Below are 23,604 nucleotides of genomic sequence, written 5' to 3'. Positions count from 1 at the left end.
AGGTCCCTGCCCTGCTCCGGCTCCTCCTCACTCTGCACTTCCCCGCACCCTCACGTCCCACAGACCCCTCTGTGGGGCTGGCCCCCACTCCAACCCCAAATCCTGTCCCCCCAGGTCACCCCTGTGTCCCCCCCAGGACATCCCTGTGTCCCTCCAGGACATTCCTGTGTCCCCCCAGGTCACCCCTGTGTCCCCCCAGGACATCCCTGTGTCCCCCCAGGACATCCCTGTGTCCCTCCAGGTCACCCCTGTGTCCCCCCAGGACATTCCTGTGTCCCCTCAGGACACCCAGCTCCAGGATGGGGGCACACAGTGACCCCACAGCCCAGCACAGACCCCTCTGAGGGGCTGTCCTCCACCTCCAACCCCAAATCCTGTCACCAGGGGCCACCTGTGTCCCCCCAGGACATTCCTGTGACCCCCCAGGTCACCCAGCTCCACGATGGGGACACAGAGTGACCCCACAGCCCAAGGGGTCTCCTCTCCTCTCCAGCTTCTCTCCTCTCTCCCTCAATAAACCCTGGAGGGTTTTCCAGCCTTCCCCTGCCCTTCCCAGCTGGACTGGGGAGTCAGGACCCGAGGCAGAGCCCAGAGCAGCTCCCCAGTCCAGAGCTGTGGGACAAACTGGTGACACTGGCAGGAGGAACAAGCCCTGAACTCCCAGCTGGGAGCAGCAGCTCGGCTTTGGCAGCCGGCACAAACCGTTCCCTGCTCACAGCCTGGAGCTTCCTGCCCACGTGGGGCAGGACTTGCAAGAAGTCTCCCCAAAAAACAGAAGTGGAAAACCCTTTTTATCCTCCCAGGAAAACCTTTTTTATCCTCCCAGGACTGAGCTGGGGGTGTCACAGGGCACAGACACTGGGTGGGGACACCTCCAGGACACTCAGGGTCACCTGGCAGCCCTGCCCCAAGGTTTTGGGGTGCTGGGGGTGACAACAGGGGGTGGGTGGAGCATCAACCCCCCCCCCCCCATTCCAGGTGTTCTGGAACCTTCAGCACCAACACCCCCAATGGTGCTGTATTAATGAACACGCTCTAATTAACACCTTGTCGCCCTGCTGGGACCCCAGAGGCAGTGAGTGCTCCCAGCAAGGAGGAACTGGGTGGACTGGGAAGCATCCAGGGGCTGGGGAGGACTGGGTGGGGATGAAGGATCCCAGAGCAGGGTGAGGGGACACCAAACAGGACACAAAGCTCACAGCATCGCCCCGGGGGCTCCAGGCTCCCAGGCACCACCCCAGGGAAGGGGGTGAGGCCAGGAGGCTTCAGCTGAAAGGCAAAGCAGCCCAGACGTCGCTGCCAGGCTGTGGAATCTGCAGTCAGGCCAAGCCAGGAAGGTCCATCCTCCTCCTCCTCCTCCTGGCCAAAAGAAGCTGTGACAGACTCGGTGGCACCCGAGCCCTCCTTGCATAGACAAAGACACTCCTGGGGAGATCCAGGTGCGTGGTGGGACGGGCTCCTCCTGCCAGGAGGGTCCTGGCACTTGCCCACCCAAAGTTGTGCTGCAATCCCTGCCCTGGCAGCTCCTCCCATCACAGCATGTCTGCGTCCTCCATGCTGAAGCTGCTGCGGCGGCTGCTGGCCTTGGAGGCCTCGGGGGACATGGCTGAGAACAAAGGGTCAGAGGCCAGGGGCAGCATCGTGTCCTGCATCAGCATCAAGTCCAGCTCCTTCTTGGATAGGGATGGGAAGGAGGAGCTGTGCCCGGGCTCCAGGCTGTCCGGGAAGGAGCCATCATCGAAGCTCAGGCTGTGGGTGAAGTCCAGCTGGTGATAGGGGGACTGAGGGGGCACAGGCAGCGCTGGCTGTGGCTGTGATTCGGGCTCTGGCGGTGGCAGCAGCGGCTCCAGGCTCCCCTCGTCCCCGCTGGCTTCTTGCTTGACCACTTGCTGAGCCAGCTCGGCCACGTTGACGCCCGAGGGCGAGGAGGTGGGCAGCCCATGGACACGTGCCTGCATCTCCAGCTCCTGCCGAGGGACACAGAGGGGCTTTGAGGGGCTGTCACACTCGGGGACACGGCACTGGGACGTTTACAGAGGTGACAAGCCCCCAGGGAAGGATCTGGAAGGTCCATGCGAAGCTCAGCACGCTGCAGTGAGCCTCAGCCAACAGGTCTGAATCAAGACCTTGCTCCTGGTGACTTCCCAGCCAAAAAAAGGCAGGAGACTGTCACAGACATCTTTTATGAAAAGATGAAAAATCCTTAGGTTTTTTTTCTCCTGAGAAGCTGAGAGGCCTCAGGAACAAAATGTAAACAATAATTATCTGCTGCTGTGGGATGCAACAGGTGCATCTGTGATTGGTCTCGTGTGGTTGTTCCTAATTAATGGCCAATCACAGCCCAGCTGGCTCGGACAGAGAGTCCGAGACACAAGCCTTTGTTATCTTTCCTTCTTATTCTATTCTTAGCCAGCCTTCTGAGGAAATCCTTTCTTCTATTCTTTTAGTATAGTTTTAATATAATATATTAAAATAATCTAATAAAATAATAAATCAAGCCTTCTGAAACATGGAGTCAACATTCTCTCTTCCCTCATCCTAAGACCCCTGCAAACAGCACCACATTTCCTCATGGAAAGGGTGGCCAGGCTTTGGAAGGGGCTGCCCAGGCAGGTTTGGAGTGCCCATCCCTGCAGGTGCCACCTGGACGTGGCACTCAGTGCCCAGGGGGGATTGGGCACAGGTTGGATTTAATCTTTTCTCAGTGATTCTGGGGTTCTGTGTCATGCTCCATGCACATCTCACAAACCGTGTCCTCCAGTGTCCTCACAGGTGACCCCACAACTTTTAGGATAGTTTTAATATAATATATCTAATAAAATAATAAATCGAGCCTTCTGAAACATGGAGTCAGATCCTCGTCTGTTCCCTCATCCTGGGACCCCTGTGAGCACAGGAGACGCCCTGGCCATGCCCTCAGCAGGGCAGGAGCGAGGGGCTGGCGGGGTACGGACAGGGCAGAGCCCAGGGCAGCTCACCTGGATGCGGAGCAGCAGCTGCTTGTTGGCCATCTCCAGGCGCCGCGAGTGGTTCTCCAGGTCCCGGGACCTCTGCAGGTCCTTCTGCATCCTCTTGATGTAGTCCACGGACGCCTTCAGGATCGTCCCTTTGTTCCAGCGCACGTCCCTGTCACCCAGCATGGAAAAAGGGATGGACCTGGCTGCCAGCAGTGTGGCCACTCACCTCTCCTCCACCCAAAGAGCCCTCGGTGACCCCGGTCCTGTGTAGCTTCCGGAAAAATCTCTTCTTTAGGATTTTTTCTCCTGAGAAGCTGAGAAGCTTCAGGAACAAAATGTAAACAATTATTTACAATGATACCTGTTGCTGCTGTGGGATGCAACAGGTGGATCTGTGATTGGTCTCAAGTGGTTGTTTCTAATTAATGGCCAATCACAGCCCAGCTGTCCAGACTGTCTCAGTCAGTCACAAGCTTTTATCATTCTTTTTCTATTCTTAGCTAGCCTTCTGATGAAATCCTTTCTTCTATTCTTTTAGTATAATTTTAACATAATATATTAAAATAATCTAATAAAATAATAAATCAAGTCTTCTGAAACATGGAGTCAACATTCTCCTCTCTTCCCTCATCCTAAGACCCCTGCAAACAGCACCACATTTCCTCATGGAAAGGGTGGCCAGGCTTTGGAAGGGGCTGCCCAGGCAGGTTTGGAGCGCCCATCCCTGCAGGTGCCACCTGGACGTGGCACTCAGTGCCCAGGGGGGATTGGGCACAGGTTGGATTTAATCTTCTCTCAGTGATTCTGGGGTTCTGTGTCATGCTCCATGCACATCTCACAAACCGTGTCCTCCAGTGTCCTCACAGGTGACCCCACAACTTTTAGGATAGTTTTAATATAATATATCTAATAAAATAATAAATCAAGCTTTCTGAACCATGGAGTCAACATTCTCCTCTCTTCCCTCACCCTGAGACCCCTGTGAGCACCACCACAATCCTGCAGGAGCCACGGATACCTACAGGTCGTTGGCTTTGGGGATCAGCATCCCCAGCTCCTTGATGCGGTCGTTGATGTTGAACCTTCTCCTCCTCTCGACTGCGGGCGAGAGGAGAGGGATGGAAGTGAGCAGGCAGCAAGCAGGGAAGGCTCTGAGTCCCTCCCACGTGTCCTTCCTGTCCCTCATGTCCCACATCCCCCAGTCGTGCCCCAGAGGAATTGGGGAGCCCAGGATGAGGGAGCTCAGGAGCCAGCCCCACTCCATGCCTGGCCTGGCAGGCCTGATCCTCCCTCTGGGTTTGTCACAGACATCTTTTATGGAAAATCCCTTCCTTAGGATTTTTCCTCCTGAGAAGCTGAGAGGCCTCAGGAACAAAATGTAAACAATGGTTATCTGCTGCTGTGGAATGCAACAGGTGGATCTGTGATCGGCCCATGTTGGATGTTTCTAATTAATGGCCAATCACAGCCCAGCTGGCTCGGAGAGAGAGTCCAAGCCACAAACCTTTGTTGTCATTCCTTCTTATTCTATTCTTAGCTAGCCTTCTGATGAAATCCTTTCTTCTATTCTTTTAGTATAGTTTTAATGTAATACATATCATAAAATAATAAATCAGCCTTCTGAAACGTGGAGTCAGATCCTCATCTCTTCCTCATCCTCAGACCCCTGCGAACGCCATCACAGGGTTCATGTCTGAGAAGGGCTGGGCAGGATGAATCCCGCTGGGAGGCACCAGCTGCCACAGGGATCTGCCCCTGGTGCTGCTCTGGGGAAGCTCCTGGCAGGGAAACCTCTCCTGGCTCTCTCATCTCCCCACCCTTGCTCCCTCACCATCCCTCTCTCCCACCTCTCCAGCTTTTTCAAAGGGTCCCCAACCAAGCCGATCCCCCCAGGTGTGCCCTGCACCCCACTGTGCACAGCCAGCAAGGAGGGGCTCGGGGGGCTCTCCTGAGCGTCAGCTGGGATGGGAAAGGGGGCCCAGCTCAGAGGAATGAGGATGAAGAGTGACGGGGAAAGGCAGAGCTGAACTCACTCAGGTTGTGATTGTCTTTCTTCTGGCGCTCCTTGGCCAGGGCTCGGCTCTCAGCATCTGCAAGAGACCCACGGTGTCACCCGGAGGGGACAAAGCTGCACCTGGGCTGGCACTGGGGTCCCTGTACCCCCATGGGGACAGGGCAGCCCCATTTCTGTCCCTTGTTTTGGGGCCAGGACACACCTGTGAGCTCTCTCTTCTGGGTGAGCTCGGCGGGGCAGGAGCTGCTGGTGACACCAACGAGTGACGCTGTCACCTGAGGGTCCCCACTGTAGACATTCATGTGGCTGCTGGACATGGGCAGCTGGAAAGCAGAGGGACAGCTGGATGAGCTCCATGCAGGGCTGGGCACCGGGATCACACCCAGCTGGGCAGGAATTGTCCTGCCAGGTGCTTAAAGCAGCATTCACCAGAACAGAAAAGAAAACAGGACTTGAAAGGGCACAGCTGATCCCCTCCCATGGCCAACATCAAAAACAGGGCAGGTGAATCACATCTGAGAAGGGCTGGGCAGGATGAATCCCACTGGGAGGCACCAGCTGCCACAGGGACCTGCCCCTGGTGCTGCTCTGGGGAAGCTCCTGGCACGGAAACCTCTCCTGGCTCTATCTCCCCACCCTCTCTCCCACCTCTCCAGCCTTTTCAAAGGGTTCCCAACTGTCCTCAAGGGAGAAAAAAAAAGCTGGAAAATTGATTCTTGTGGGTGTTGGTGTCTCCAAGGACAAGGCTGGCTTGGGCTGCCAGCAAGGCACCGCTGTGGGGACGTGGCAGAAGGTCCCCTCTGTGCCACCTCTGTGCCTGCAAGGACAGGGCTGTGACACCCCCCTCCCTGCCACCGCCCACTCACCGTGTTGGGCATGTGGACTTCAGGGTTCATGTAGCCCAAAACATCATCCAGGCGCATGATGTCATCGATGACCTCATCAAACTGAAAGGGAAAAAGCCCATGGGCTCCTGTGCCATTCCCAACACCCTGAGTTTCCCCAGCAGCAAACAAACTCTACAATTCTTGAGTTTATAAATAAATACAGCTTTACAACAATGTATTTATATGTATAAACATACAACTTTCAACATACAGCTTTACAATTGAAAGTTGTAAAGCTGTATGTTGAAAGTTGTATGTTTAGAACAGCGCTGGAGCATGTGGAGATTCCTCTCTTTAAAAGACCTGTGCACCCCTGGGAACTCCAGATCCTTTTTTATCCCCCTCTCAAACACACACGCATGCAATTTCACAATAGGTTCACACATATTTTTACAGATTTCGTGTGACATTTGCTGCTAATTCTTCTTTATCAGAAAGAATTTTTGGGTCAGGCTGACCTGCCCTCACAGCAGTCTCTGTCTCTCTGTCTCTTCACCCTTATTTCTGTCTTTTGGCTGAAGCAGTTTCTCTGAGCACACACTTTTTACAACAACAGGCAGCCAGACCAAACAGCTACGCTTTCAAACCACACACTTAAAGATGCAGATTTCACCTAAACCAAAACGGATTTCTGCTCTGGAGGATTTCCAGAGCAGGGGAGAGCCGCTCACCTCCCTCTCGGGGTTGGAGCCGATGTTGAGCATGGCCATGGGGCTGTTGGGAGCGCTGTTGCCCGCCGAGGAGGACAGGACGTGGCCGGGCCGGACACCGGGCGACGCGGCCGGGGGTGGCTTGGGAGAGTGGCTGGCGGGGCTGACGTGGGCAGCAAACTTGTTCCCGTAGGTCTCAGAGAGATAAGCCTGCACCTTCTTGTCCCGAGACTTCTGCAGGTGGTAGGTGGTGGGGTTCTCCAGGTAGGACTGGACCTGCAGGGGGGAAAAACCCATCAGGGACCCGGGTGGAGGTGTCACGGACACGTTTTATGAAAAATCCTTTCCTTAGGATCTTTTCTCCTGAGAAGCTGAGAGGCCTCAGAAACGAAATGTAAACAATGGTTATCTGCTGCTGTGGGATGCAACAGGTGCATCTGTGATTGGTCTCATGTGGTTGTTTCTAATTAATGGCCAATCACAGCCCAGCTGTCTCAGACTCTCTGGTCAGTCACAAGATTTTATTATCATTCCATTCTTTTCCTTTCCTTGCAAGCCTTCTGATGAAATCCTTTCTTCTGTTCTTTTAGTATAGTTTTAGTATATCATTTTCTGTATCATTTAGTATATCATATCATTTTATAATATAATATAATATAATATAATATAATATAATATAATATAATATAATATAATATAGTATAATAGAATATAATAGAATAGAATATAATATAATATAATATAATATAATACATTATATTATATTATATTATATTAATTATAATATATTACATTACATTACAGTACAGTATATTATATTATAGTATATTATTATATAATATGATATCATATGATATAATGTATTATATATAACAATATAATAAATATAGCTATTATATTTTTATAATACATTTATTGTTGTATTATTATGTTATATAATAATGTAATAAGATATAATGTAATATAATGTAATATAATATATAAAATATATACAATAAAATAATATATCAGCCTTCTGAAACATGGAGTCAAGTCATCTCTTCCCTCACCCTGGGACCACCACCACACAGAGGGGACACCACGGTACCTTGAGCACCTCCCCGGGCACGGGCGGAGGGGACTGGAAGTGGACGGGGGTGTTGATGGCAGGGCTGGAGGCCACGGGCGTGCGCTGCTGCTGCACGTAGCTCATCATCATCTGCTGCTGCACCCGCTCCCGCTCGGCTTCCTGCTGCGCCTGCTGCTTCATCAGCTCCATCCGCAGCCCGATGCGCGACGCCATGGTGCCACACGGGGATGGAGGCCACCAGCCCGCCTGGAGCAGAGGTCACCCTGCCGGGAGGGCACGGCACGTCACCCACAGCCTGCCAGGAGGACACAGCATGTCACCCACAGCCCGGCACAGCGGGGAAACTGAGGCACAGAGAGACATCCCAGAGTGTCCGCTCTGGCACTGAGGTCACCCTGCCAGGAGGACACTGCACATCACCCTGCACAGCGGGGAAACTGAGGCACAGAGAGACATCCCAGAGCACCCACTCTGGCACAGAGGTCACCCTGCCAAGATGACACAGCACGTCATCCACAGCCCTGCACAGTGGGGAAACTGAGGCACAGACATCCCAGAGGGCCCACCACAGAGGTCAGCCTGCCAGGAGGACACTGCACATCACCCACAGCTTGGCACAGTGGGGAAACTGAGGCACAGAGAGACATCCCAGAGCACCCACTCTGGCACTGAGGTCACCCTGCCAGGAGGACATGGCACGTCACCCACAGGCTGCCAGGAGGACACTGACAGCCCTGCACAGTGGGGAAACTGAGGCACAGAAAGACATCCACTCTGGCTTGTGATTAAACCAGGAGGAGCATCCCAGGGCTGGCTGAGGACCTGGTGCCACCACCCAGCCTGGCTGTGAGACCCCCCACCACAGTTGTGTCCTTACAGAAAACCAGGCTGAGGAAGTCAAAAGCGCCCCCAGGAAGCTCTAGAGAAGGGAAACTGCCGAGGATGAGGATGAGGATGGGGAAGGGTGGCCAGAGCCGGGATGGACAAGGAGAGGGGGGAATTTAGGGTTTGGCAGGAAGGCAACCCCGATGGAGCAGGCAGGACCCCGCACCGTGCACTCACCCAGAGCCACCTCCCAAACACGGCAGCGCCAGCAGAGCCCAGAGCGAGCCTGGCAGCGAAAGGGAAAGAGAAAGTGAGGGCAGAGCAGCAAGAAAAGGCCGGAGGGTGCCAGGAGCCGGGGGCAGGAGCAGGCAAAGCCCGGCTCGGGACAAGGCGGGCTCTGTGCTCTGTGCGGGAGCCGCACGCGAGCGCGGGGACAAGCGGGGACCACAGCGGCCCCTGCCCGGCACAGAGCGGCCCTTGTTCCCCGGGACAAAGGGGACGGTGGCTCCGGAGGGTGGGGGATGCCTGCTGGGGCTCCAGGAGCCACCCCCGGCCACCCCTGCACGGCTCTTCCCCGGGAGGGGCTGGGATGCAGGAGATGCTGCTGCAGCATCGCTGGGATGCAGGAGATGCTGCTGCAGCATCGCAGGGAAGCGGAGCACGGGAGGCAGAGGGAAAGCTGCGAGGGGAAAGCAGAGGAATCTGCAGGGTTTTGCTGTTTAAATGCAAGTTCAGAGATGGAGAAACCTCGACGGTGACAGCCACGCTGAGCTATGCCATGAGTTACCCGGAGGGGAAATGAAATCAAGGCAGGGTGGAGGATGACACAGCTCAGGAGCAGCGATTGAGCGGCCAGGGGAGGGGAATTAATCGGCCATGGTGGCCTGGGCCCAGGGGGATGGGAGCCCAGAGGCGGGGACAGCGATCCACTGGAGCTTCGTGAAGGGGGATGTGGGAACAGACCTGGAGGAGGGCACAGGGGGGTGCTGGGGTGAGAAACAGAACCCTGGAAAAGACCCAGAGAGGATGGAACAAGGCTGAGTTAAGGGGGGAACCCACCAGGGATGGACAGCCTCAAATCAAGAATTAAGAGGGAAACCCCACAGGGGATGTACAACCCCAAACCAAGGCTGAATTAAGGGGGAAATCCACGGGGGATGGACAACCCCAAACCAGGGCTGAATTATGGGGGAAACCCACCAGGAATGTACAACCCCAAACCAAGAATTAAGAGGGAAACCCCATAGGGGATGGACAACCCCAAACCAGGCCTGAATTAAGGGAGAAATCCACGGGGGATGTAAAACCCCAAACCAGGGCTGAATTAAAGGGGAACCCCACAGGGGATGCCCACGGGGGCTGTACAACCCCAAACACGAAGGGAAGGGAGAGAGGCTTTTCCCAGCAAGGGCTGGCACTCGTGGGTGTCACGGGAAGCCACCCACAGCTCAGCACCCACTGAGCCCTGCTGGCCCTGGTGCCACCACCCAGCCTGGCTGCAGGAACCCCCCCCTTACACAAAACAGGGCTGAGAGAGCCAAAAACTGCCCAGAAGAGCTGCAGAAGATGAGGATGAGGATGAGGTGGCCAGGGCTTGGTTTGGTGAGGAGAAGGGGGAAATTGGGTCAGGTTTAAAATAACCCCTTTGGTTCTGCTTGGCTTCCCCCCCAGCCCCCGAAACGCTGAGCAGCTTCTGCTTTCACTCTGAGTCAGCCCCGCAGGAGGGACAGGATGGGGACATGGGGCCCACCCTGGGGACAAATCCCACCCTCGCCTGCTCCACAGGAGCCCGTGGGATGGCAGCTCCACCCTGTTATTCCTGGGAGGGCACCCAGAGCTTCTCCCTCTGCTCCTTACTGGGAGAGCCCCAGCCAGCCTCGTCCCTGGGGGCTGCAACACCCACAAAAATCAATTTTCCAGTGTTTGTCCCCCTTTTGGGGGCAGTTGGGAACCCTTTGAAAAAGCTGGAGAGGCTGGAGAGAGAGCAAGGGCGGGGAGATGGAAAAATCACGAGAGGTTTCCCTGATTGTTGCACGGGGAGGCACCACTGGAGTGGGAGATGGAATTCCTTCCCAAAATCCCAACAACCCCGCCCTCTGGCAGTTTGAAGCCATTCTCCCTTGTCATGGCACTCCAGGCCCTTTTCTCTCTCCATCTTTCCTGTCAGCTCCCCAAACTTTGCCTTTTCCAGCCCCTTTTCCATCCATAATCACAGGGGGTGAGGGATCCCTGTGTGCCACATCCCCCGCAGTGACAAGGGACAGCTTTTGTCCCTCTGCACGTACAGAGGTGTCCCTGGCACACACCCAGCCCCGTCCCCTGTCCCCTTCGGCAGTGGCTGCATCCATTTTTCCACGCTTTTTTCTCAGCCCTGTCGCTCACTCCTGGGCTGCAGGGACAGAACACAAACGAGCAGGCTTGGAGGAGGATTTTGGGTAACTTCCCCCCCTTCCTGCACCCCACGTGGCTGCTGGAAATGAGGAACTGGGGTTGGCCTGGGGTGAGGGGGAGCTGTGACCTGCTGGGCCTGCACTGGGATGGTCCCCAAGCCCCTCAGCGACCTGCAGGGTCCCCCAGTCCCCCCAGTGACCTGCAGGGCCCCCAAATCCCCTCTGTGACCTGCAGGGCCTGCACTGGGACAGTCCCCAAGCCCCTCAGTGACCTGCAGGGCCCCCAAATCCCCTCAGTGACCTGCAGGGTCCCCCCAGCCCCTCAGTGACCTCTGGCACCTTCAGGGTCCCCAAATCCCCTCAGTGACCTGCTGGGTCCCCAAATCCCCTCAGTGACCTGCTGGTCCTGGCACTGGGAGGGTCCCCAATCCTCTCAGCATCCTGCTGCCATCTTCATGGTCCCCAAATCCCCTCAGTGTCCTGCTGCCATCTTCATGGTCCCCAAATCCCCTCAGTGACCAGCTGGCCCTGGCACCTGCAGGGCCCCCCAGCCCCTCTGTCCTGCACCCAGGTGACCCCAGCCTGGTTGTCCCCTGTCCCCTGTCACTGCAGGGTGACAGCAGAGCCCGTCCCCAGGCCGGGGCACACACGGGGTGGCTCTGTGGGGGTGTGACGAGGTGACAGCTCGGTGACATCACAACAAACCCTGGGCTCGGGGCTGCCTGGGCTGGGGTCCCTGGTGCTCCCTCCCTGCCGCCCCTGGCTGTGAAAACCAAAACCGAGGAAGGAAAGAAGGAAGGAAGGAAAGAAGGAAGGAAGGAAGGAAGGGAAGGCTGGGCTGGCCCGTGGTGAGCAGCAAAGCTGTTTTCACTCCTTTCTTCTCCTTTTCCCTCAGTCCCCAGCCCAGCTGGGCTCTGGGTGGGTGATGGTCCCTGCCCTGTCCCCCTGCTGTCCCCCTGCTGTCCCTCCCTCCCAGAGCTGCTCATTGATTTTTCCACTCATAATCGAGCTGGAAATAAAACCCAGCAGGGCCCGGGTGCAGCGGCTTTGGGGGTTCTCGTCACTCAGAGGGTGGCAGGAGGTGTGTGGCAGGCACCCGGTGCCACCTCAGTGCCACCTCAGTGCCACCTCCCCCGGCAGGGTAACGCGATCCCCGCGGCTAAATGTGGAAAACGCCTCGGGGGCAGCTCGGGTTTCTCGGGCACACCTGAGCCTGGGGACACTGCAGGTGCTGTGTCCCTTCGGGTGGCACTGCCAGCTGCGCCAGCGGCTCTGTCACCAGCGCCCGATGTCCCCTCCTGAGTGTCCCCAGCGGCTGCTGAGCAGCCACCCCCGTGCCACCACCCCCGTGCCACCACCCCCGTGTCACCACCGGCTGTCACCGCAGGGCTGGGGGACACATCGGGGCTCTGTCACCTCCTGGAGCAGCTCTGGGGATCCTCCAGCTGGAGCCACCCCCGAGGGCCAGGGGGGACTCTTGGTGACATCACAGGAGGGAGAGCGAGGAAAGGCCGGGAATAATCAGAAATATCCAGAAATATCCAGGAATAACCAGAAATAGACAGGAATAACCAGAAATAAATAACCAGGAATAGCCAGAAATAATCAGAAATAGCCAGAAATATCCAGAAATAATCAGAAATAACCAGAAATAACCAGGAATAACCAGGAATAAATAACCAGGAATAACCAGGAATAACCAGGAATAAATAACCAGGAATAACCAGAAATAATTAGAAATATCCAGAAATAGCCAGGAATAAATAACTAGAAATAACCAGAAATAACCAGAATTATCCAGGAATAGCCAGGAATAAATAACCAGAAATAACCAGAAATAAATAACCAGGAATAACCAGAAATAACCAGAAATAAATAACCAGGAATAACCAGAAATAATCAGAAATATCCAGAAATAACCAGGAATAACCAGGAATAACCAGGAATAAATAACCAGGAATGACCAGAAATAATCAGAAATATCCAGAAATAGCCAGGAATAAATAACTAGAAATAACCAGAAATAACCAGAATTATCCAGGAATAGCCAGGAATAAATAACCAGAAATAACCAGAAATAAATAACCAGAAATATCCAGGAATATCCAGGAATAACTGAGCTGCCGAGCAGCACAGGGACATTTGGAAGGGAGATGCCTGGACAGTCCCTGTGTCCTGCGCTTCCCTGGGCTGGAAAAATGGAGCTGGGCTGTGGAGAGGGGCTGGGATCATCCAGATTTTCCCTTTTAACCCAAGGTGCTCTGCACCCCATCTCCAGACACAGGCAGAGCCAGGCCAGGGGTGCAGCTGGAGCCAGGTGGCCCTGCCCAGCCGGGACCAGCCCTTGGGGCACTCAGGCACACTTGGCAAGGCCACCACGAGGTGATTCATGGCCTGGCAGGGCACCCCCAGGGCCAGAATCCTCCCTGGCAATGCTCAGGGTGGGCAGCTGCAGGACGGGGGCTCAGGAGAGGATTCCTCACACAACCCTGGCAGCAGGGCCATGCTTGGAAACCCTGATCCACCACCAAACAACCTGGCCAGAGGCTCCAGAGATCCCATCCAGCCTCTGGGATGGGGATGGGAGGGAGAACAGGAACATTTCCAACCTCAGAGGGCAGGAATGCTGCATAGGGAGATCCTCACCCAGCCACGAGCTGTGTGGGACCCCTGGGAACCATCCCAGCCCCTTCCAAAAGCTCCTTCCACCCAAGAGCAGAGCTCCTGGCACCCCTGGGAACCAACCCAGGCCCATCCAGAGACTCCTTCCACCCAGGACCTGTTTGAGACAGGGTTTTGGGACCCCTGGGAACCATCCCAGGAGCTGTGTGGGATCCCTGGGAGCCATCCCAGCCTCATCCAGAGGCTCCTTCCACCCATGATCAGAGCTCTGGGACCCCTGGGAGCCATCCAAATCCCATCCAGGGGCTCCTTCCACCCAAGAGCAGAAGTCTGGGATCCCTGGGAGCCATCCCAGCCCCATCCAGGGTCTCCTTCCACTCAGGACCTGTTTGGGGCAGGGTTCCTGAGATCCCTGGGAGCCATCCCAGCCCCATCCAGGGTCTCCTTCCACTCAGGATCAGAGTTCTGGGACCCCTGGGAGCCACCCCAGCCCCATCCAGAGACTCCTTCCACCCAGGACCTGTTTGGGGCAGGGTTCCTGAGATCCCTGGGAACCATCCCAGGGGCTGTGTAGGATCCCTGGGAGCCATCCAAACCCCATCCAGGGGCTCCTTCCACCCAAGAGCAGAGTTCTGTGACCCCTGGGAGCCACCCCAGCTCCATCCAGAAGCTCCTTCCACCCAGGAGCAGAGTTCTGTGACCCCTGGGAGCCATCCAAACCCCATCCAGGGGCTCCTTCCACCCAGGATCAGAGTTCTGTGACCCCTGGGAGCCATCCAAACCCCATCCAGGGGCTCCTTCCACCCAGGATCAGAGTTCTGTGACCCCTGGGAGCCATCCAAACCCCATCCAGGGGCTCCTTCCACCCAGGATCAGAGTTCTGTGACCCCTGGGAGCCACCCCAGCTCCATCCAGAAGCTCCTTCCACCCAGGATCAGAGTTCTGTGACCCCTGGGAGCCATCCAAACCCCATCCAGGGGCTCCTTCCACCCAAGAGCAGAAGTCTGGGATCCCTGGGAGCCATCCCAGCCCCATCCAGGGTCTCCTTCCACCCAGGACCTGTTTGGGGCAGGGTTCTGGGACCCCGGGGAACCATCCCAGGAGCTGTTTGGGATCCCTGGGAGCCATCCCAACTCCATCCAGAGGCTCCTTCCACCCAGGAGCAGAGTTCCAGTGACCCCAGGAGCCGTCCCAGCCCCATCCAGAGGCTCCCTCCCCACAGCCCGAGCTCCCAGCTCCCAGGAGGAGCAGGCAGAGGAGGGGCTTGGCAGAGCCAGCCCGGGGTCAGTTGACAGCAGCACTGAGGCTCTGAGTCACCGGGACTGTTTTTAGCCGCGGCATGTCAGCAACGTGGAGCTGGACGTTGTTAACAGGAGCTGGGGCAGAGGCCAAATGTTTTCCCTGCCCCCTGTTCCCTGGAAAGGGCTGAGGGATCCCACAGGAAAAAAACATTCCCCAAACAGCCAGGTAAGCCTGGCACACCCAGGAGGGGTCAGGGAGTTGGTGCAGGGAGAAGCATCAGGCCCTGATGCTGAATTTCCACTGAATTTCCATTAAAAACCCCCTTGGTGGTGCCAAGGTGTGGGCAGGAGAGCCCGGCTGGGCTTGGCAGCCGTGAAGGGGTTAATAACACACACACAGCCTTGCTCTGGTGTCTCTCCATCCCAAAAATCTCCTCTTTTAACCCCCAAAAACCCACTCAGCCCACGGATGGCTGCAGAGCATCACCCAGCTGGGCATGGCAGGGGGAGGCTGGCAAATCCTGGCCAGGTTTGGGGACAGGAAAAGGCAAAGGGACCCCCAAAAAGAGGGGCCAGACTCCCCAAACAGAGCTGGGCAGGAGCTGCACAAGAGCCCTGATGGAAACATCACTGCCCGACTGACCCCTCCAGGGCAGCAATTAAAAATAAAAGTGTGAACAAGGCAGGAGGATGGGCTGAGCCACCAGCCCGGGCACGGTGATTAATCGGGACAGAGAAGGGGACCGTGGTGACCTTGGGAGTCTCTCCATCCCAAAAATCGCCTCTTTTAACCCCAAAAAACCCACCCAGCCCAGGGATGGCTGCAGAGCATCACCCAGCCGGGCATGGCAGGGGGAGGTTGGCAAATCCTGGCCAGGTTTGGGGAGAGGAAAAGGCAAAGGGACCCCCAAAAAGAGGGGCCAGACCCCCCAAACAGAGCTGGGCAGGAGCTGCACAAGAGCCCTGATGGAAACATCACTGGGAATTCACAGCCCCTGCCCTCTCCAGGGCAGCAATTAAAAATAAAAGTGTGAACAAGGCAGGAGGATGGGCTGAGCCACCACGCAGGGCACGGTGATTAATCGGGACAGAGGAGGGGACCGCGGTGACCTTGGGAGGCTCCAGATCCTGCTGCACATCCCGGGCAAGGAGGGAAAAAGGAGATTTGGGAGCGCAGCCCCCAAGGAAACGCCCGGCCTGGGGTCACTGCGGGAGATTTGGGTGTTGGCCTTGGGAAATAAGCTCATAAATGAGCAATGAGGGGAACTGGCAGGGCTGAACATGCTGGCTGGGCAGACACCGCTCCAGGGGGCTGGGACAGCGCTGCCACCCGCCCCAAAATCCTAGAAACCATCCCTGAAAGGGGGGAGAAATCATCCTAAAAACTGGGGAGAAACCACCTCATAAAGTGGGGAGAAACCACCCCAGAAAGTGGGGAGAAATCACCCCAGAAAGTGGGGAGAAATCACCCCAGAAAGTGGGGATAAACCATCCCAGAAAGGGGGGAGAAATCATCCTAAAAACTGGGGAGAAACCACCTCATAAAGTGGGGAGAAACCACCCCAGAAAGTGGGGAGAAATCATCCCAGAAAATGGGGAGAAACCACCCCAGAAAGTGGGAGAAATCATCCCAGAAAGGGGGGAGAAATAATCCCAGAAAATGGAGAGAAACCACCCCAGAAAGTGGGAGAAATCATCCCAGAAAGTGGAGAGAAACTATCCCACCAAGTGGGGAGAAACCACACAGAAAGGAGAGAGAAACCATCCCACAAAGTGTGGAGAAATCATCCTAAAAGCTGGGGAGAAACCACCCATAAAGTGGGGAGAATTCTTCCCACAAAGTGGACAGAAACTATGCCAGAAAGTGGGGAAAAATCATCCCAGAAAATTGAGAGAAAGCACCCCAGAAAGTGGGGAGAAATAATCCCAGAAAGGGGGGAGAAATAAACCTAGAAAGGGGGGAGAAATCACCCCAGAAAGTGGAGAGAAACCACACAGAAAGTGGAGAGAAACCATCCCACAAAGTAGAGAGAATCCACCCCATAAAGTGGGGAAAAACCACCCTAGAAAGTGGGGAGGAATCCTCGCACAAAGTGGAGAGAAACCACCACAGAAAGTGGGGAGAAATCACCCCAAAAAGCGAGGAGAAACCACCACAGAAAGTGGGGAGAAATCACCTCAAAAAGTGAGGAGAAACCACCACAGAAAGTGGGGAGAAATCACCTCAAAAAGTGAGGAGAAACCACCAGAGAAAGTGGGGAGAAATCACCCCAAAAAGTGAGGAGAAACCACCAGAGAAAGTGGTTTGAGGACAAACCACCCAGAAATTGGGGACAAACCACCCCAGAAAGTGACAATGCTCGACCAAACCAGCCCAGGAGCTCCAGGCGCCCCAAGCTCCGGTGCCACCAGCACAAGGTGACAGCGGCCACCCCCTGTCCCCCTGCCAATGCCAGAGGCACTCCCAGAACCTCCTCCATCCCTCCATCCCTCCCAGCCCCATGCTGCTATAAGCATGTCATATTTATAAATACACCACGTCCAGCCCGGAGGCTCGCTGGAGGCAGAGCTCGTGTAACCAGGCCCCAGAAATAAATAAACAAATTGGGGACAGCCCCTGCCTTGCCCTCTCAAAGCAGCCCGGGGGGATGCCACCCCCCCTGGCATCCCCTCCCCGTGCCCACCTCACCCGCTCCGGAGGGGTTTGTGCTGTGCCCTCCTTTGTGCCAGGCTCTGCCCGGAGCTTTTCCTGCTGCCTGAAGGTCAAACTGCTCCCCTGGGAGCCCCTGGTGCCAGCCCAGCCCCTGGCCTGGCACGGTGCCTCCTCTCCCGGGCACGCTGCTCTGCTTGGAGCAGTGCAGGAGCTCCGAGGTTTATATTCCCACTCGGATTTCTCCTTTGCCTGCCCCGTTTTGCCCAAAATGCTCGGCCAAACCTGCTCCCTCCTCACCTAGCAGCAATCTGTGCCAGGTGGATGAAGCCCCTTCCTCATTTCCTCCAAAATATTCCCACCACCCAAAATCTCCCAGGTACGTTGCTTTGCTTGGAGCCCTGCAGGAGCTTGGAGGTTTTTCTTCCCACTCGGATTTCTCCTTTGCCTGCCCTGTTTTGCCCAAAATGCTCAGCCAAACCTGTTGGCAGCAATCTGTGACAGGTGGATGCAGCACCTTCCTCATTTTACTCCAAAATATTCCCACCTCCCCAAAATCCCAGCTGAGAAATCCAGCAGGGATTTCTCCTTTGCCTGCCCCATTCTGCCCAAAATGCTCAGCCAAACCTGCTCCCTCCTCACCTGGCAGCAATCTGTGCCAGGTGGGTGAAGCCCCTTCCTCATTTCCCCCAAAATATTCCCACCTCCCAAAATCCCAGCTGGGATTTCTCCTTTGTCTGTCCCGTTTTGCCCAAAATGCTCAGCCAAACCTGTTGGCAGCAAACTGTGCCAGGTGGGTGAAGCCCCTTCCTCATTTCCCCCAAAATATTCCCACCTCCCCAAAATCCCAGCCGGGGCAGAAGCCAGCTCTGCTGGTCCCTGAGGCTCCAGGAACCCCCCTGGCCATCCCCACATTAGGAATTTCAGGTTTATCCGGAATCTGCACCCATTTAACCAAAGGAGGCAGAGCTCAGGGTGTGGGGAGTTCGTTTGGAGCCAAAAACGCTCCGAGGAAAGGTGACAAAACCCCGGGGGCAATTCCTAGAAAAAGCTTTCAAGATAAGGTGGCACAACCTGTAGGGACATTGGGGAGGCCTTGAATCCCCCCAGGTGAGCCCGGCCAGGTGATCCCACCCAAACCATCCCACGGTGCCCATCCCAGAAAGTGGAGAGAAATCATCCTAGAAGGTGGGGAGAAATTATCCTAAAAACTGTGGAGAAACCACCCATAAAGTGGGGAGAAGGGCTGCTAGAAAAGGCTTCCAAGGTAAGGTTTGCACAACCTGTAGGGACTTTGGGGAGGCCTTGAATCCCACCCAGGTGAGCCCGGCCAGGTGATCCCACCCAAACCATCCCAGGGTGCCCATCCCAACGCTCCTGCAGCAGCAAAACCCCCCCAGAACTGCCCCTGGCCCCCCAGAGATGGAGAATCCCCCGTTCCTGCTTTTCTGAGGAAGGCGAGGAGCAGCACCCAGAGCTCATCCTGGAGCACAGGGTTCCCCACATTCCTGGGAATTCCTGGGAATTCCACCTCAGGGGATCCCTGACATGCAGGGAAATCCACAGGGCAAACCTGCCCCAAGCACCAGCCAGGTGCCAGGAGGAGGGACAGGAGTTTGGGAGGGACGAGGGAAGAGCCATGGGGGCTCCTCCTCGATGTGCCAGCGAGAGGGAAAAACAGATGAGCACAAAATCCCAGTGTGGCCAGGGAGAGATCCCCCCCTTTGACCCCCCAAGTGTCACAGAGCCACCAGAGCGACCCCAGCGGCCTCCACACAGCTTGGGAAAGCTCATGGAGCTGGTGAAGGCCACCACAGGGAGGTGACAGCACAGCTGGCACCTCTGAGCACCCTCTGCCCATTTATGGGGCTGCCAAACACCCAGCACCGGCTCCCTGGGGTCCTCCTGGGGTCCCAAACAGCAAACAGGGGTCTGGGAAGTTGTCACAGAGCTGCCACAGGGACATGTGGTGGCACTGCCAGCCCCACGCTCAGGACCAGATTTTCTTTGTGTTTCCATTCTCTTTTTTGGTGTGTTTTTTTTTTTTTTTTGGTTTTTTCAGGTTTTTAATTTTTTTTAAGGAAATTTCCCCCATCATCTGACTGCCCCTGACTGCTGCCGGCCCCTGTCTGCTTCCTCTTTGTCAGGGATATGGGATAACCCCACACAGGGCACTGACAAAACAGCTCCCTTGAGGCAAACCCAGCTTGAGGTTTGCCTCTAAAACCACCCCAAAAAACTCCAGATGGGAATTTTTGTCCCCACAGAAGGGACAGGGGCGTGCCAGCTCCATCCCTGACATCTACACCCCATCAGAGGAGGGAGAAACACCAAATCCAGACCCCCAGCTCCCCATTCCAGCACCCCACGGCACGAGGATGGTTTTACCCTCAGCACTGTGGATTTTTGGAAGGGGACACCAAAAATCCAGTTTTTTGTGCTGCTCAGCCCTGGGAATGGTGACCCCCCAACATCATCCCAAGGGGCTTTTGCCATTCCCATTCCCATTCCAGCATTTCCAGGAAAACAGGGCAGGGCAGAGCAGGAGCACACACACACACATGTGCAGAGTGGAAAAAGCAATAAAATCTAAAACCCCTGGCTGGGCTCAGGGCTCCATCCCCAAACACCCGGATGCTGGATGGCCCCATCCAGCAGCTCCACCCCAGCACAGTTTGCAGTTTCCTACTGATAAGGGCGGGCAGATGGCTCAGAAAACACAAAACACGCGGGGCCGGCATCCCTCGGGAAGCAAACCCGGGATTCAGCAGGAAACAAACCCAGCATCCCTCGGAAAACACCTCCACGTGCTGGCCTGACCCACCAGCACCAAATCTGGGTGTTCTCCCCAAATCCAGCCACCAAATCTGGGTGTTCTCCCCAAATCCAGCCACCAAATTTGGGTGTTCCCCCCAAATCCAGCCACCAAATCTGGGTGTTCCCCCCAAATCCAGCCACCAAATTTGGGTGTTCTCCCCAAATCCAGCCACCCTAATCTGGGTATTCTCCCAAATCCAGCCACCCTAAATCAGGGTGTTCCCCCCAAACTCAGCCACCCCAATCTGGGTGTTCCCCCCAAATCCAGCCACCCTAATCTGGGTATTCTCCCAAATCCAGCCACCCTAAATCAGGGTGTTCCCCCCAAACTCAGCCACCCCAATCTGGGTGTTCCCCCCAAATCCAGCCACCCCAAATCTGGATATTTCCCCCAAACCCAGTCACCCCAAATCTGGGAATTGCCCTCAAACCCAGCCACCCCAAATCTGGATGCCCTCCCCAAATCCAGCGACCCCAAATCTGGGAAGTCCCCTCAAACCCAGCCACCCCAAATCTGAGTGTTGCCCCCCAAACCCAGCCACCAAATCTGGGTATTCCCCCCAAATCCAGCCACCCTAATCTGGGTATTCCCTCCAAACCCAGCCATCCCAACCCCAAATTCCCACCCTTCCCCAGCTTTGGGATTTCCACCCTCGTGCAGCAGGTGAGCCAGAGCAGGCTGGGAGAAACCAGCCCCACTGCCAGCCCGGAGCAGCCGTGCATGAAGCCAAGCAAACATGGCAGGGAAGTACAGAGAAGGGGGGGGAAAGAAAAAATAACCCCCCCAAGGCTCCCTTCGCCGCCTGCCGGACTCTGTTATATAAAAAACACCAACTCCCCCCGTGCCCCAAGGGGGGGAACACGCCGGGATTCCTGGAAACGAGCCCTGCTTTCCCCGCACTCGCACCGGCTTATTTATTTATCTTACACCAGCACAATAACCACCAGATTTTCTTCGTGTTTCTATTCTCTTTTCCCTTTTTTTTTCAGGTTTTTTTTTTTTTGTTTACTTTTTTTTAAGGAAATTTCCCCCATCATCTGACTGGCTGCCCCAAGCTCTGGGGGCTGCGTAATCCTTTCCTGCCTCGCAATTAATTCATGAATGTAATTAATCGCTCCGGGGCAGCCCCCTCTGTTCCCCCCCAAATTTCCCTGGGAGTGGGGGGACGGGACACGCTGTGTGTCCTCTTGGTGACCCCCCAAAAAGCCGTGTGACACGAGGTACCCCAATTTTCCCATTTTTTCAAATGGCAAAAATCCCCACTTCGCGTCCCCCAAACCCGCGGGTGCCGGGGACCCCCCGGGTGTCCCGGAGCATCCGTGCCTCAGTTTCCCCAGGCGTGCAGCACCGTGTTCGGGGGGGTTCCCCATGGGAAAGGCGACCCGGGCGGGTCCCCATGAGCTGCCGGGGGTCTCAAAACCTCTGGGACCGCCGGGTTTTTGGGACGAGCTGCTGGAGACCCCCAAAACCCCCGCGCCCCGCAGCATTCGAGCTGGAACCTCCCGGGGGCGATAATTTACAGCAAAATAAGGGGGAAAAAAGCAACTCCGAGTTCCGGGATGGCGCGGGACAGGGGGGAGCACCCCAAAACCCTCCCAGCACCCCCCCAAGGTGGGCTCCGAGCCGAGGGGGCCCCGCTGCGTGGCTGCCGAGCCCCCCCTGTCCCCGGGGACCCCCGGCCCCGCACTCACCCGTGGGCAACGGCGAGGAATCGAAGCGGCTCGGGTCTGCTCGGCCTCGCTCGGTTCGGGCCCTCGGCTCGGTTCGGCCCCGTTTGGCTGCGCTCGGGTCTGTTCGGGCTCACTCGGCTGCTCTCGGCCCGGTTCGGTTCGGGCCCTCGGCTCGGCTCAGCTCAGTTCGGCCCCACTCGGGTCGGCTCGGATCTGTTCGGGCTCGCTCGGCTGCTCTCGGCCCGGCTCGGTTCGGGCCCTCGGCTCGGTTCGGCCCCGTTCGGCTGCGCTCGGGTCTGCTCGGTTCCGCTCCTCGGCTCTGCCCAGCTCGGTTCGGCCCCGCTCGGCTCGGTTCGGCTGCGCTCGATTCGACTCCTTGGCTCAGTTCGGCTCTGCTCGGCCCGGCCCGGTTGGGCTCAGTTCTGTCGGGCTCCTCCGCTCGGCTCAGCGCAGTCCGGCCCGCTTGGGCTCGGCTCGGCCCGGCCCGGCCCCGTGCCGAGGGAGGGCAGCAGCAGCGCCCGCCCGGCCCGTTCCGCTGCCCTCGCTGCGCTCCCGGCCCCGGGCACGCCGGGAGCTGCAGTCCGCGCCTGCCGGGACTTGTAGTCCCCGCCCGGCCACGGCGGAGCTCGGGCTGGGCGCTTTCCTGCCCTGAAACGGGCGGGGCGTCCTCCCCTAAAATGTTTATTTTTTTCTCCTTTAAAGTGGGTGTTTCCGCCCCAAAAACGGGGCGGGAGAGGACGGATGGGGTGGGAGGTGAAGGCAGCGCTGTGCTGGGGTTGTGCAGTGCCGGGAACCAGGTTGGTGCATCCCTTCTGTCAGGAGCACGGGGGGTTGTGGGGCTCCTTGGACCAGGATCCTGCATCCCTTAGCACCACGATCCTGCATCCCTTTGGACTGGGATCACACAAGGATCATGGAGCTCCTTGCACCACGATCCTGCATCCCTTTGGACCACGATCCTATATCCCTTTGGACCAGGATCCTATATCCCTTTGGATTGGGACCACAGGGGGATCATGGAGCTCCTTGCACCACGATCCTGCATCTCTTTGGACCAGGATCCTGCATCCCTTTGGACCAGGATCCTGCATCCCTTTGGACCACGATCCTACATCCCTTTGGATTAGGACGACAGGGGGATCATGGAGCTCCTTGGACCAGGCTTTTACCACCCCTTGCGCCACGATCTCCCGTCTGATTGTGGCCCTGGCAATGTCCCCACATCCACCCTGATCTCCCTCCTGACCCCGCTCAGCGCCTCTGACCCCCAGCCCAAACACGGGACGCCGATCAAAAGCCAAACGCCGTCGTTATCACCCAATTAAAGGATTTTTTTTTTCTCTCCCAGCTCCAGCTTTCCGGAAAACAAAGGCACAGCCGCGCACGCCCCTTCCAGCAAGTGGGAATTCCTGCTGCCGGTGTTCTGGGAATGGGCAGCAGCGTTCCAGCTTCCATCCAAGCTTTTGGCCATGGAATGATGCTGGGAATCTTCAGAAGCTCGGGAAATCCCCACGAGGTTCCTGATGGGCCTGGGCAGGTCCTGCAGGGAGCAAAGGGGACAGCAAAGAGCGCAGGGACGTGGGCAGCCTTTGCTGGGCACCACCACCCCGTTTCCAGCGGAAAATTCCCATTCCAGAGGGAGGAGGAGGAGGAAGAGGAGGAGGAGGAAGAGGAGGAGGAGGAGTGCCCTTCCCTGCTGTCGGTGCCCTCCTAATCTCGGTCTCAGCGCGCTCAGCCTGTGTCAATATTTTGACTCAAAGCTCGGAGCGCTTTGTGTCCTTCCCCGGGAGGTGGCAGAGCCCTGAACGCAT

At 56.5% G+C, this 23,604-nt stretch overlaps 1 protein-coding gene across 2 annotated transcripts; it reads right to left on the bottom strand.

Moving 5' to 3' along the window:
- Positions 1-237: 237 nt before the first annotated feature.
- Positions 238-22,341, bottom strand: TFEB (transcription factor EB). Of its 2 annotated transcripts, none has more exons than XM_030965957.1 (9): positions 21,815-22,341; positions 7,596-7,872; positions 6,530-6,784; positions 5,838-5,918; positions 5,174-5,294; positions 4,991-5,047; positions 3,980-4,055; positions 2,979-3,126; positions 238-1,967 (listed from the first exon to the last, which is right to left on the bottom strand). In XM_030965957.1, exons 2-9 carry the CDS (start codon positions 7,788-7,790, stop codon positions 1,533-1,535), a joined length of 1,368 nt encoding a protein of 455 aa, XP_030821817.1. In that variant the 5' UTR covers positions 7,791-7,872; positions 21,815-22,341; the 3' UTR covers positions 238-1,532. The 2 variants fall into 2 exon arrangements, with proteins under 2 accessions (XP_030821817.1, XP_030821819.1); XM_030965959.1 differs by having other exon boundaries at positions 7,596-7,840.
- Positions 22,342-23,604: the final 1,263 nt, after the last annotated feature.

This window comes from Camarhynchus parvulus, chromosome 26 (assembly GCF_901933205.1).
Source record: "Camarhynchus parvulus chromosome 26, STF_HiC, whole genome shotgun sequence".
Classification (NCBI taxonomy): Eukaryota; Metazoa; Chordata; class Aves; order Passeriformes; family Thraupidae; genus Camarhynchus; species Camarhynchus parvulus.
Note: the sequence above shows the minus strand (reverse complement) of the source record. Positions and strands in the feature narration are given on the sequence as shown.